The sequence below is a fragment of the Malania oleifera genome, chromosome 8 (assembly GCF_029873635.1).
Source record: "Malania oleifera isolate guangnan ecotype guangnan chromosome 8, ASM2987363v1, whole genome shotgun sequence".
Lineage (NCBI taxonomy): Eukaryota > Viridiplantae > Streptophyta > Magnoliopsida > Santalales > Ximeniaceae > Malania > Malania oleifera.
Window position 1 is genome coordinate 2,174,075 of NC_080424.1, and position 13,943 is coordinate 2,188,017.

Consider the following 13,943-nt stretch of genomic DNA (forward strand, 5'->3'; position numbering starts at 1 on the left):
AACGTAGGTCGTTCTTGACCGAACCACGTGAAATTCTTGGTATCATTTTCTTCTGGATGCTCACAGGGTCCTAACAATTAAGAACTAACAAGGTTTCATAATTAAACCCTGCATTTTTATGAGGTCTGTAAATGATGCATAAAATGAATCCCCAATAACAAGCCAAAGCGTTAGAAAGAAAATCATTTGCAATCTATCAGGATCAGGAGCTTTAAAAGGCTCTATCTAGAGAAAAGGCTGGACCAGGCCCGGCCCGGCCCAGATCAGCCCATGAGAACCCAAAGGCAAGAATAGGAGGCCATAGGCCAACAAAACCGACAATTTTAAAACAAACCGCGGCCTAGCATTCCCCGTGACATTTTCCCGAGAAAAAGCGCCAGCAGAAGCTCTCTCGCTCTCTCTCTGCACGCTGACTAGTGATCTTAAAATTCAAAAACCCTTAACGAGGTCGATTTGGGGTTTCATTCAAAGAATTCTGCCATACAAGCCCTAATTCCATTCAAGGCATTTCTTGTGTAATTTTTAGTTGTTGTGGTTATGGTGATTTCTTCTGTTTTCAGGTTTTTGACATATGATGATATGAACAGATAGATAGAATTCTACAATCAATTTTGGAGTAATGGCCAACGAAGTCAAAAAACTGGTGGTACGTAAATGTTTTTTACTGATTAAAAACATATTCTGGAAGCAAGAGTTGCATTGAAAAAAAGAGGAAAGGTACTGGGATAAAATATAGATCAGGGGGTACCTGTATGTTAACTTTTTTCTTTTTGCTGCTTCGCTTTTCAGGTTCTGGGTATTCCGTGGGAAGTTGATAGTGATGGGCTGAGGCAGTACATGAGTCAATTTGGTGAACTGGCAGAAGCTATGGTTATGAAGGTACCGGGAAGTGTATCAGTTCGTGTTTCTATTGTGTGTTCACATACTATATTCTAAAGGTCTACATGCGTCCTGAAAAATAATTTTGCCGATTTTATATATTTCAAAGGCTTCTTAAGGGTCAGCTAGCGGGTTTCTTATTAGTGGAATGTTCTCTGAAATGAATTTTGGATTAAAGAAGCATCTAACTGTGCAGTGCAGGCATGTGATCATTCATGAAACTGACTATGTTAAGATGGCATTCCATTCATATTCCCCCAAATAGGAGAACAGAAAACATTGGCAATCAGTTGAGATTTGTTAGCCGTGGATGGCATCCTCTTGGCAAGCATTGGTCTGGGGGGAGAGGAAACTTGCTTTCCTTTCTTTTCTTTTTTTCTTGGTGGGGTTTGTAGCTTTTGTGCCTCGAGCTTCTTCATTATCTGTTTCTCTAGGTATTTGAGTTTGCTAGAATTTTTCAAACTATGGAAAGTAGCAAGAAAATAATTTTGGTGGTGCTCAATAACAAGAAAATTTAAAGAAGAATAGTTATTGTTCATGCATTTTGGGAAAGCTTAGTTACAAAAGCACTCAAACATGAAAAACAGAAAAACAAGGAAATGAACATATAAGTAACATTTATTGTTGTGGTTAAGTTGAACATTTATCTTGAAAGTTGGAAATCTTACAGAAACCTATTTATTAGTGTGGTTGCAGAAATATATTGCACTTACTTTGATTGGACTGCTTCACTACCACTGTACAAAATCATAATTATGGTTCCCCCACCCGTGCTTGGATTCAACTTTAGATATTTAGATGAGATTTAAAAAAAATACAATTTTTGGGTACCATATCATAATTGGGCATGCTTTTAGGGTATATGCAAAGTGGTGACATGGGAAAATGGACTTTATGGCTGAGTGTAGGTCCATCTGCTCATGGAAAGGAGGAGAGAGAAGGATTTTGGTTGGAAATGAATTATCGTGATTGTGGATTTTGGTTATACAAAGCTTTTGTGATTGTCTAGTTTTGGAGACTGAATGGTCAACACAAACTTTTTTGTTAGCATGGGGTGCCTCTCTTGCCATTCAACATTAAAAAAAATATTACAAGAGATTCAAGAGAATCTAGAATGATTTTTTCTGAATAGTACATGGATATTATTGGCTATTTCATATGTCATGTACTTGGTAGAGATTGAGCTTATGGGGTCTTATTGTTGCTAATATGAGTTTTTGTTTTCCATATTGGTATTTCAAGTTTGGCATTTGAGAAGAAAATGAGGTACAACTGAATTAACATCCTAGTGGAATCAAAAGAGATTGTTGTAGTGGTAAATGAAGGGTTAATAAGTTTTCTTAAGGACTTATCAACCCAGCACAAAGAGCCAGATTTTGAGTCATGAATCTAGTGGAATATTTTTGGGATTCGTAATTTGGAAGGACAACTAGTGGCTTTAGCTTTTTTTTCTTTTTTTCTTTTTTTGGGGCCCCTAGATCATACTATGATGTCGAACTCTTGCGTCAAATTATAATCCTTACAAAATTTTGGTCACCTAGTCTTTATTAGGCATTATTTTTTAAATAATTTTATTAGGCATTGATTAATGACTAATGAGTGTGCTTTTACGGTTGAATTAACTTGTTGCTCAATTTTTCTCCTTTCAATGTTCAAGGTTAGAGTTGGTGTTTAATTGCTTATTTCTCTAGTGAATTAATTATGGGTTATCATCATTCATGATCATACTTGTTGTTATTATTTAAGTGATAAAGGTGAAATATTCATGTTAATTGTTGATATTTGATCATGTTCTTTGGGCTATGTTTTCTAGGATCGTGCTTCGGGGCGCTCACGTGGTTTTGGTTATATAATTTTCAGTTCTTCAGAAGATGCGGAGGTATGGTGCTGCTGTGCAGCTACTTTCAATCAAAGTAGATCTATGAGAAAATTGACAATCCTCTAATCAAACTTTTAACTTTACATGCTCTCAGAAAGCACTAATAGCTCAACATACCCTTAATGGAAGGATGCTTGAGGTTAAGATTGCAACACCAAAGGCAAGTTTCATTTCTTAGTTTTAGGAAAGTTGTTGAACAGAGTTTTGAGACTCAATAATTATGATACTTGAATTGTTTGCCATTTTATCTTAACGTGATTTTAGGATTAAGAACTTATCTTGCTAAAAATGATGAAAATTTATATTGCTAAAAGTGAGTAGGTCTTAGTAGATAAGGTTGAGAAAATTTTAGGGTTGGCGGATAGCTTGCCTTTGCTGGTAGGGTCTCTTCCATCTACTATTCTTGGTCTTGCTTTGGGGTCCTCTTTCATGGCTTGGGTAATATGTGATATGTCCTCAATAGTTCCTTTAAAGGAGACTATTGGGATGGAAGGATAATTATTTATTATTGGGAGGTTGGTTAACTTCTTTAGCCTTCTATTGTAATTTTTGTCCTCACTAACTTTCTTATGCTACTGACAGTTGGGAAAAGTTTTAAAGGGATTTTTTGTGGGGAGGATGGGTAGAGCATTTTAAATATTTCCTTGTTGATTGGAACTTTCTAGAAATGAGATAGCTTGGTGTCATGGTCTAAGCTTGTGTAGGGCCTTGTCCTTGGCTATGACTTCCTATCTTGTGGCCTCTTTGCCTATTATCCATGTGCATGGTACTGCGGGAGTTGTGTTCAAGGTCTCCACATAAATTGTAATAGCTTTTGGATAAGTTGCAATACAACACCTCAAATATTTTTAACACTGTAATAGTTTGAGGACATATTTGCTAGTTTCCTTTCCCATAGTGATGCATACAAGATTTGATACAATTCATCCTAGTTCTTCATTTAATTGCTTAGTTGAAGTTGTCCCAAACTTATAAATTTTTGCTACCAAGCCATTTCAAAACTCAAGGTCGAGCTTTCTCTGATGGGGGGACTTTGATGGAGAATTGGCTAACAACAACCAACCAACCAACCAAGCCTTAAGTCCCACTAGGTGGGGTCGACTATATAAATCCTTTTCCGCAAATTTATGCGATCATGGACAATTTCCTTTGACAAATGCAGGGCTATTAAATCCTTACTATCTCATTCCATGTTATTTTAGGTCTAGCCCTACCCATTCTATTGCCCCTCATAGTATCTAACTCACTCTTCCTCATTGGCACATTATGTGGCCTATGTTGCAAGTGTCCAAACCATCTAAATCGTCCCTCCCTTATCTTATCTTTTACATTAACTACAACTAACTTACCATGAATTGTATTAAATAAATTAGTCAACCATATAATTCCATTATCACATAAGCATTTTCAAACTTCAATTGGGATGCTATCAGATCCTATAGCTTTTCTATTTTTCATATTTTTTAATGCAAACTTAACTTCTCTAACTCTAATCTTGCAAATAAATCTCATATTTTTAGTCTTTTCCTTAATTTTCAATTCTAAGTCTCAGCCTTCTACTTAGCTAAAGTAACTTTGCCGTCTTTCTTTTCTGTCTTTTTCCTTAACCAAGACAAAATCATCCTCACTTTTCATACATTTTACATTACCTAAGTCCTTCCTCTTTCTTTCTCTAGCTCTTGCAAGTTTAAATTTATCCCTTTCCCCTTCTTTTGTATACTTGTATCTAATCTAGCATACAAATTATTAAATGATCTATGTTTAGCTTCGCTAACGACCTTTTTGCATCTTTTTTTGCCTCTTTATACTTTTCAAAGTTATCTGTTTCTACATTTTTGCCCTGTTTTATACCAAATTCTTTTTGTCTTTATAAAATTTTTTGGACATTTTGATCCTACCACCAACTTTCTTTGCTATTTAAGAATCTTCTTCTTGGTTCACTTAAAATCTCGTTTGCTATTTTTTAAATAAAGTTAGTCCTCCTACTCCTGAGAGTATTTGTGTCTTCACGATCCTTTATAGTTCAATCACCATCTTTAATAATTTTATCTTTAAATTTTATTATATTTTCTCCCTTTAGGTTCTACCGCCTAGTTCTCTTACATTGGTTTTTTTTTTTATCCTTTCTTTTTCATTTTTTAATACATATATCTAACACTAAAACTGAAGGATTTTATAGAATAAGCATAACCATTCTTATGGAATTTTAGGAGACACGATTACAAGATAAATAGTAGAGGAAGGCCACAAAATCAGCAAATCAAATCACTTCAAAATTAGCAAATCAAATCACCACAAAATCAGAAAATCAAATCAACAGATTTTTAGGCTAGAAAACAGGAAACTGAAACTACTAGAAACTGAAATAGTAATTTAAGATTTTAAAAAATAGAATTTCCTAATTTATTCCCTAGAAATTCGACACCCCCTTTCAAGTTGGAGCGTAGATATCTATCATGCCCAACTTGCTTACAAAGAGCTCAAAACTAGGTCTGAAAAGTCTTTTGGTGAAGATATCGGCTATTTGTTGAGTAGTAGGAACAAAAGGCAAGCAAAAAGCTCCACTATTAATCTTCTCTTTTATAAAGTGTCTGTCAATCTCTACATGCTTCGTGCGGTCATGCTGTACTGGATTTTGAGCAATACTCATGGCAACTTTGTTGTCACAATACAACTTCATTGTCATGTTCAACCCTATATTCTGCCTTGGCACTGCTCCTTGCAACCACATTCTGTTTCTTGCTTTGCCATGTGACCATATTTCCCCATACATATGTACAGTATCCTAACGTGGATCTCCTGTCAATAACTGAGCCTGCCCAATCTGCATTAGTGTATGCCTCTATGTTCTGCTGTGTGGTCTTCTGGAAAAATAACCCCTTGCTTGGTGTACTTTTCAAGTATCTGAGAATCCGATAAACTACTTCAAGATGTTTCTCGTAGGGTGAATGCATAAACTAGCTTACCAAACTCACAGGAAAAGCAATATCTGGCCGTCTATGTGATAAGTAAATTAACTTTCCCACCAAGTTTTGATTTCGAGTTGTATTCACTGGATCACCTTCCTTGTCATCCCCAAGTTTCTAATTGGGATCTATTGGAGTGTCTGCTGGCCTACAATCGCTCATCCTATTCTCCTTAAGGAGGTCAAGGACATACTTTCGTTGGGAGACAACAATCCCTTTCTTCGACCGAGCAACCTCCATTCCAAGGAAATACCTCAGAGATCCCAAGTCTTGGATCTCAAATGTTGATGAGAGGGAAGTCTTCAATCGGTTCATCTCAAGTACGTCATCTCCAGTGAGAATTATATCGTCTACATATACAATCAGTATTGCTATTGTCCCATCCTGTGAATGTCTTATAGACATTGTATGATCACCTTGCCCTTGAGTATACCCCTGATTTTTAACAAACTGAGTGAATTTCTCAAACCAGGCTCTTGGTGACTGTTTTAAACTGTATAAGGACTTCTTTCTCTAGCTCTTGCAAGTTTAAATATATCTTTTTCCCCTTTTTTTGTATGCTTGTATCTAATCTAGCATACAAATTATTAAATGATCTATGTTTAGCTTTACTAACAACCTTTTTGCATCTTTTTTTTGTCTTTTTATACTTTTCAAAGTCATCTATTTCTACATTTTTGCCCTGCTTTTTACCAAATTTTTTTTGTCTTTACAAAATTTTTTGGACATTTTGATCCCACCACCAACTTTCTTTGCGATTTAAGAATCTTCTTCTTGGTTCACTTAAAATCTCTTTTGCTATCTTTTTAATAGAGTTAGCCATCCTACACCTAAGAGTGTTTGTGTCTACACCATCCTCTATAGTTCAATCACCATCTTTAATAGTTTTATCTTTAAAGTTTATTATATTTTCTCCCTTTACGTTCCACCACCTAGTTCTCTTATATTGGTTTATTTTATCCTTTCTCTTCCATTTTTAATACATATATCTAACACTAAAATTGAAGGATTTTTTAGAAGATGAATAACCAATCTTATTGAATTTCAAGAGACACGATTACAAGATAAATAGTAGAGGAGGGCCACCAAATTAGGAAGGCCACAAAATCAGCAAATCAAATCACCACAAAATAAGCAAATCAAATCAGCAGATCTCTAGGCTAGAAAACAGGAAACTGAAACTACTAGAAACTGAAATAGTAATTTCAGATTTAAAAAAGTAGAATTTCCTAATTTATTCCCTAGAAATCCGACACCCCCTCAAGTTGGAGCATAGATATCTATCATGCCCAACTTGCTTACAAAGAGCTCAAAACTAGGTTTGAAAAGTCCTTTGATGAAGATATTGGCTATTTGTTGAGTAGTAGGAACAAAAGGCATGCAAACATCTCCACTATCAAATCTTCTCTTTTATGAATTGTCTGTCAATCTTTACATGCTTCGTGCGGTCATGTTGTATTGGATTTTGAGCAATACTTATGGAAGCTTTGTTGTCACAATACAACTTTATTGGCATGTTCACTGGCTTCAAGAATTCTCTTCAGCCTTCAAGAATTCTCTTCAGCCATAGCATCTCACAAACTCTGTTAGCCATAGCCCTATATTCTGCCTCGGCACTGCTCTTTGCAACCTCATTCTGTTTCTTGCTTAGCCATGTTCATATTTCCCCATGCATAAGTACAGTATCCTGACATGGATCTTCTGTCAATAACTGAGCTTGCCTAATCTGCATTAGTGTATGCCTCTATGTTCTGCTGTGTGGTCTTGTGGAAGAGTAAACCCTTGCTTGGTGTACTTTTTGAGGATCCGATAAACTGCTTCAAGATGTTTCTTGTAGGGTGAATGCATAAACTGGCTTACCAAACTCATAGCGAAAGTAATATCGGTTCGTGTATGTGATAAGTAAATTAACTTTCCCACCAAATTTTGATACCGAGTTGTATTCACTGGATCACCTTCCTTGTCATCTCCAAGTTTTTGATTGGGATCTATTGGAGTGTCTGTTGGCCTACAACCGCTCATCCCAGTCTCCTTAAGGAGGTCAAGGACATACTTCCATCGGGAGACAACAATCCCTTTCTTCGACTGAGCAACCTCCATTCCAAGGAAATACCTCAGAGATCCTAAGTCTTTGATATCTAATGTTGATGAGAGGGAAGTCTTCAATCGGTTCATCTCAAGTATGTCATCTCTAGTGAGAATTATATCGTCTACGTACACAATCAGTATTGTTATCTTCCCATCCTGTGAATGTATTATAAACATCGTATGATCACCTTGCTCTTGAGTATACCCCTAAATTTTAACAAACTGAGTGAATTTCTCAAACCAGGCTCTTGGTGACTGTTTTAACCCATATAAGGACTTCTTCAGTTTACACACCTTTGTGCCAAACTTTTCACCAAATCCTGGAGGTGCATCCATGTACACTTCGTCCTCTAGTTCTCCATTAAGAAATGCATTTTTTACGTCCAATTGTTGTAGAGGCCAGTCACGATTAGCTACAAGTGATAAAAGAACTCTTACAAAGTTTTGCTTTGCGACTAGGGCGAATGTCTCCAAGTAATCAATGCCATAGGTATGAGTGAATCCCTTGGCGACCAATCGAGCTTTATACCATTCTAAAGAACCATAAAATTTATACTTGACTGTAACACCCATTTGCACCCTACAGTTGTCTTTCCTCTTGGTAGATCAACTAACTCCCACATGCCATTTTTTTCAAGAGCTTTCATCTCGTCAAAGACAACCTCCTTTCACTCAGGAACTTTCAGAGCATCCTGCACAGTATTAAGAATCTCTATACAAGACAATTGTGAGGTAAAAGCACGGAAAATAGGTGAGAGATTTTCGTATAACACATAATTGGACAATGGATGTTGGGTGCAAGACCTCACACCCTTCCGGACAGGAATGGGAAGTTCAGAATCATCGAACTTAGGATTGAAACTAGACTCGGGTTCAGAACTAGAGGACTCAGAACTCGAAGATGAAATGGATTGAACATGAGGTAAAGGCTTGGTGAGGACATTACGTGGAGGGTTTACGGATTCTGGACAGTGCAAAGGATTGGAAGACCCTTTCTTTCGAGTTGTCCTCTGTCGCGAGTAGACAATGTCAAATGGTACCAATGCTGTGGTGTTTTTATCTGTTTCTCCTTTGTTTGTCATTATAGGATCATGAACACCATGAGATGACGCTGTAGGAAGACCTGCCTTTTTAGTATCTAAAAAACTCAACTCACTTTCTCTTGGTATAATAAAGCTTGGGTTTTCAGGTTGAATAATCAAAGTTGGATAAGGATCATTTTGCGAGTCTTCTGTTTGGAAAAATCATGAAACACAGCCGAATCTTTGTTTTGGTTCTTCCCCCCCCCCCCCCCTTTGAAGACGAGGCATAAAATAGGATGTAATTCAAAGAATGTAACATCCATGGTAACAAACATTTTTTTGGAAATGGGTTTGAAACATTTATACCCATTTTGAGTGGGAGTATAACCAACAAACACACATTTTGTGGCTCAGGGTTCAAGTTTTCCTCGATTATGACTATGAATATGAACAAAAGCGGTACATCCAAATATCTTTAGTGGTAAAGAAGAAGACAGCCGATTATTAAATGTTTAACAATTTGTCAGACTATAATTTAAAAAATAACTTCAGTTATTATGTTACGTAACAAATTGTTAATTGGATGGTAAAAAAGATTTACTTGGGATGGGAATAACGGAATATATGCTATTCGCCACGGATTATCCAATCCAAGTCGCCATAAATCCCCCAAATTGAGTTGGATATGGGTTGTAATTTCCTCATTCAATAATCTGCCTAATTTGCCACGGATTATCCAACCCCATCCTCTTTGCTAGGTCTATATCATATTCTACTTGAATATTTAGAAATTATTGTTATGTTTTTGTTTGAAAAATTTGTGTATCTTGATAATTTTATCTTGTTTAAGGTTTTGTTGTGTGGATATTTTAGTTGTTTTGGGGTTTTATTTTGACTTTGAATTACTTTGGGAATATTTTATAGTTTTGATTAATTTGAGTTTATTTTGTAATTTTTGATTTTTCAATCTTTAGGATTTCTTGATTACTTGTGAATATAGGCTTATGATGTAAGGGGCTATTGGATTTGGATGAGTAATTAAACTTTTGCTCTCTTTCCCTATGTGTGTGTGTGTGTGTGTATGTGTGTGTGTTTAAGTCTCTCTCAATCTATGTGCTGTTGTCTCTCTCTCACCCCTCTCTCCTATAATTGAATCTCTCCTTTTGACAATTCTTCTTCTTTCTTTTTCCTCTTGCTTTCTTTTTCTATCCTCTTCTTTGTTTATTCTCTCTTCTCTCCGTATTTAACTCTCTAATATGTCTATTTGTCCACCTCTTCTCTTTCTCCTTCTGTCCTCCTTCACCTTGTGTCCCATTTTTTTTTTTTTTAGGAAATGCTTAGCGTAATGTGGGGAAAAACTAACAGGAAGGGTTTCTTTAGGGTTAAAAGTTGGGAATTTAAGAGGGGAGGTTGTAAGAATTTCTCATCTATTATTTCTGAATGGTACCAGCATTTTATTGATGCAGCAAAGGGACGAATTCTGAGTGTCAGTTGCATTTTACTTCGCTTTCAAAATGTCTCTGGTTTGAAGATGAATTTTGGGAAGAGTTATTATTCAATTGACAGGGGGCTGAACAGGATGGCATTATCTGAGTTCTTGGGGTCCATGATGGGCTCCTTTTGTCTTACTTGGGGCTTCCTTTGGGGCTGAATTTTGGGTAAATGGAGTGTGGAAGCCTGTAATTGATTAGTTTGAGATGAGATTGGGATGTGGAAAGGGAAGCTGCTTTAGAAGGGTAGAACATGGGCTTTGGCTAAAGGTGCCTTGTTCAATTTAGAAGGGGAGGCCTTGGGTGAATGGTAGGTTTGCTCCTTTGTGATTGGTTAGTAGTGTGTTCGAGTCCAAGGGAACAATCTTATTGCATAAAAAGCTGGGGTAATGCTGTGTGCAATGTGATGACCTTCCCCCTATCCTTGCAAAGCTGAGAGCCTTGTGGCCCGTTGTTCAGCCCCCATTGTCATGGGCTGAGCACTTTACATCTTGTGAAGGGCCGTGCAACACTAGTTAAAACACTCTTACTTAACTAGTCAGGCAAAGCATACTGCAATTTACCACAATAACACATTCACGACAGTTAAATGAAAAGTAAGTGGAAGCAATAAGCAATTTATGTAAGCAGTGACAAGAACACAATAAACATTAAAGCAATGTAATTCATTAACTCTTAACACGTTTAGTAAGCACGTTTGCAGATGCTAGTGAGTTTACAATGAATGGTGAACACTCACCCTCCCCTAAAGAGCTTTATATGCTATTTTAACTCTTAACACAAGGAAACATCAAAATGACCAAGGAATCATACTCCCATTTTACGTTAAAACATTGACTTCCTCAATTCACAAAACTTATACTACTATTTACATGAAAAGCTGTTACAGGCAAGCATAATATATTGAACAAACTTGGCTTGTGTCATTTTCCCCCATTTATGCTGTCGTCGTCCTCCTAGACTTTAACACTAAGTTCTCTTCAACTTTGCTCATGAGCTGTTGCAAGTCTTCCCTTGACATCCAACTAATTTCTTCGTCTCCTAGGCCTTTCCACTTTGCTAAGAACTCGTGCCGCTCCTTTCTTGATGATGTGAACTCTCTGTTTGCAAGGATGATTTTAATTTCTCTTTTGTCCGGTTGCGTTGTCTTTAGTGGTGCTCTAGTTAATTGACTTCAGCTTGGATCATCTGTGTTTGAGGTAGTTGATGTGAAAGGATCAAACTTGTAAATGCCCTTCTCGATTTTAGTCAAGATGGGGACTGGTCCTCATATTTGTGATGTATTCTCTTATCTCGATTCTCGACCTCGTAAATGACTTGATCTGCTCTGGATGGAGCTTAAAAGGCACCAAGTTACCCATGTTGAAGTGCAACGGTCTTCTCCCCTGACCTATCCACTTCTTCACCTGCTCAAAAGCTTTCCGTAAGTAAGCTTGGGCAATCTTTTCATTCTGTCTCCATTCTTTGGTGAAGATGTACATTCTCAGACTCTTTCCTTTGTACGACTCATCCACTCGGTGAGGTAACAACAACTGCTAGTCTATAACAAGCTCAAAATGGCTCTTGTTGGTTGTTCAATTCTTTTGGGAATTGAAACAGAATTGAGCCATGTTGAGTAGTTGCGCTTAATTCTTCTAATTGGTGGCGACAAAATGGCGCAAGTACTTCTCTAATAGTTTGTTGAAACTCTCTGTATAATCATATGTCTGCGGGTGGTAGCTCGAAGAGATGTCAAGTTGTGAACCAAGGATTTTGAAAAGTTACGTTCAGAAGTTGCTTGTCAATGCTGATTCTTGGTCATTTTACAATGTGTTGGGGAACACCCCAATATTTAATCACATGTTTGAAAAACAAGTAGGCTGTCTCCTTTGTTGAACAATACTTCGATGCAAGTATGAATGTAATGTACTTCGAAAACCTATTTATAATTATGATTATAGATCTAACTTCTCTAACTATCGGCATGTTGGTGATGAAGTCAAGTGAGGCACTCTCTCACAGTCACATTGGTACTAGAAGGGGCTCCATTAGCCTTGCCATCTTCTTCCATTCCACCTTGTCTTGTTGGCAGGTGAGACGAGTTTAGGTATACTCAACCACGTCATCGTGCATGTGCGTTCAGTTTTACCTCTGCTTCAACAATGCCAAAGTGTGATGCCATTCTGGGTGCCCTGCCAACATGGTGCCATGACACTCTCTTAGTAGTGTCTACTTCATATCTTTAGCTCTAGGCACAAAATGTCAATTACCATGTGTTATCGACAATCCATATTCTAACTGGAAATGATGCGCTTTGCCCTTTTTCCACCAACTTTATGAGGTTTTGGACAAATGAATCTTTGACAAGGTTTTCCATAATACGCTCTCGCATTGTCATGGTAACCTTATTGTCAAGTGTGCTACCATTTGAAAGGCCACAAGCTTGGCCTTCCTGCTCAGTGCATCTGCGACTTGGTTCATTTGCCTCGTTTTGTGCTCAAATAATAAATCAAATTTCCCTAGGAATTCTTGCCAATGAGCAGACTTCGGTGATAACTTTAGCTTTGTAAAGAAGTGATAGACAACCGAATTATCTGTTTTCACAATGAACTTTGACCCAAGTAGGTAATGCACATGCAAAGGCAATGTATTACCGCTAGCATCTCCTCCTCTTGAGCTGTGTACTTCCACTCTACTTCACTAAGTTTATGACTCTTGTACTCAATAGGATGCCTATCTTGTGACAACACTCTACCAAAGGCAAGTTTGATGCATCTGTTTGGACTTTGAAGGGCTTCATGATGTCTGGAAGAGCAAGCATCAAATCTCACATAATGGCTTCCTTCAAGTTGTCAAAGGCTCCTTGACACTTTTCTATCCAATTCAGCCTATGACCTTTCTTCAATAGTTATGTCAATGGGGCAGTTCTCCTTGAATACACTTCCACAAACTTACAATAATAGTTGGCGGGTCTAAGAAAGGATTGTAACTCACCAATTCCTTCACTATTGATGGGATCTTCCAATCTTGTATTGCTCTCAACTTCTCCATATCCATCTAGATACGACTTTGCTCGATCACATGACCAAGGAATTTGATGCTTTTCTAAGCGAAAGAGCACTTCTCTTTCTTCACATAAAGGTTGATTTCCTTCAGCGTATCGAACACCTTCCATAGATGCTCTTCATGTTCCTCTTGAGTGGAACTGTAGACAACAATGTCATCTAGGTATACCACGATGAACTTGTCGAGGTACTTATGAAATATTTGGTTCATTAGTGTGCATAATGTTGCTAGCACCTTCAATAACCCAAAAGGCATCACCAAGAATTCATTGTGCTTTGTATAATGTTATGCAAGTAGTTTTCGGCTCATCACCATTTGCTATCCTCATTAGATAGTAGCTTGACTGCAACTCTGCAAGTTAAGTTTTGGTTAAGAATGAAGTACTTGGCATGACTTAGCTGATCAAACAAATCAACAATTAGTGGAATGAGATACTTGTTATGCATAGTCTTCTTGTTGGTTGTGCGATAGTGCACACACATCTGCATAGGGGTGGGCATGGCTCGGTTAACTGAACCATACCCTCTGAACCATTAATCAAATCAAAATTTCGGTTCACTAGAAAATGCGAACT

The 13,943-nt window shown here is 37.3% G+C and overlaps 1 protein-coding gene across 5 annotated transcripts in view; it reads left to right on the top strand.

The window, feature by feature from the left end:
* Positions 1–267: 267 nt before the first annotated feature.
* LOC131162385 (uncharacterized) overlaps positions 268–13,943 on the top strand; it is a 66,822-nt gene continuing 53,146 nt past the window's right edge. The window contains exons 1-5 of one of the 5 annotated variants that reach the window (XM_058118816.1): positions 268–447; positions 561–646; positions 790–879; positions 2,693–2,758; positions 2,853–2,918. In XM_058118816.1, the coding sequence (XP_057974799.1) occupies positions 620–646; positions 790–879; positions 2,693–2,758; positions 2,853–2,918 (249 nt within the window). In that variant the 5' untranslated portion in view covers positions 268–447; positions 561–619. Of the gene's footprint in view, positions 505–560; positions 647–789; positions 880–2,692; positions 2,759–2,852; positions 2,919–13,943 lie in introns of all 5 variants that reach the window. The other 4 variants (XM_058118817.1, XM_058118814.1, XM_058118815.1 and 1 more) reach the window with 4 other exon arrangements.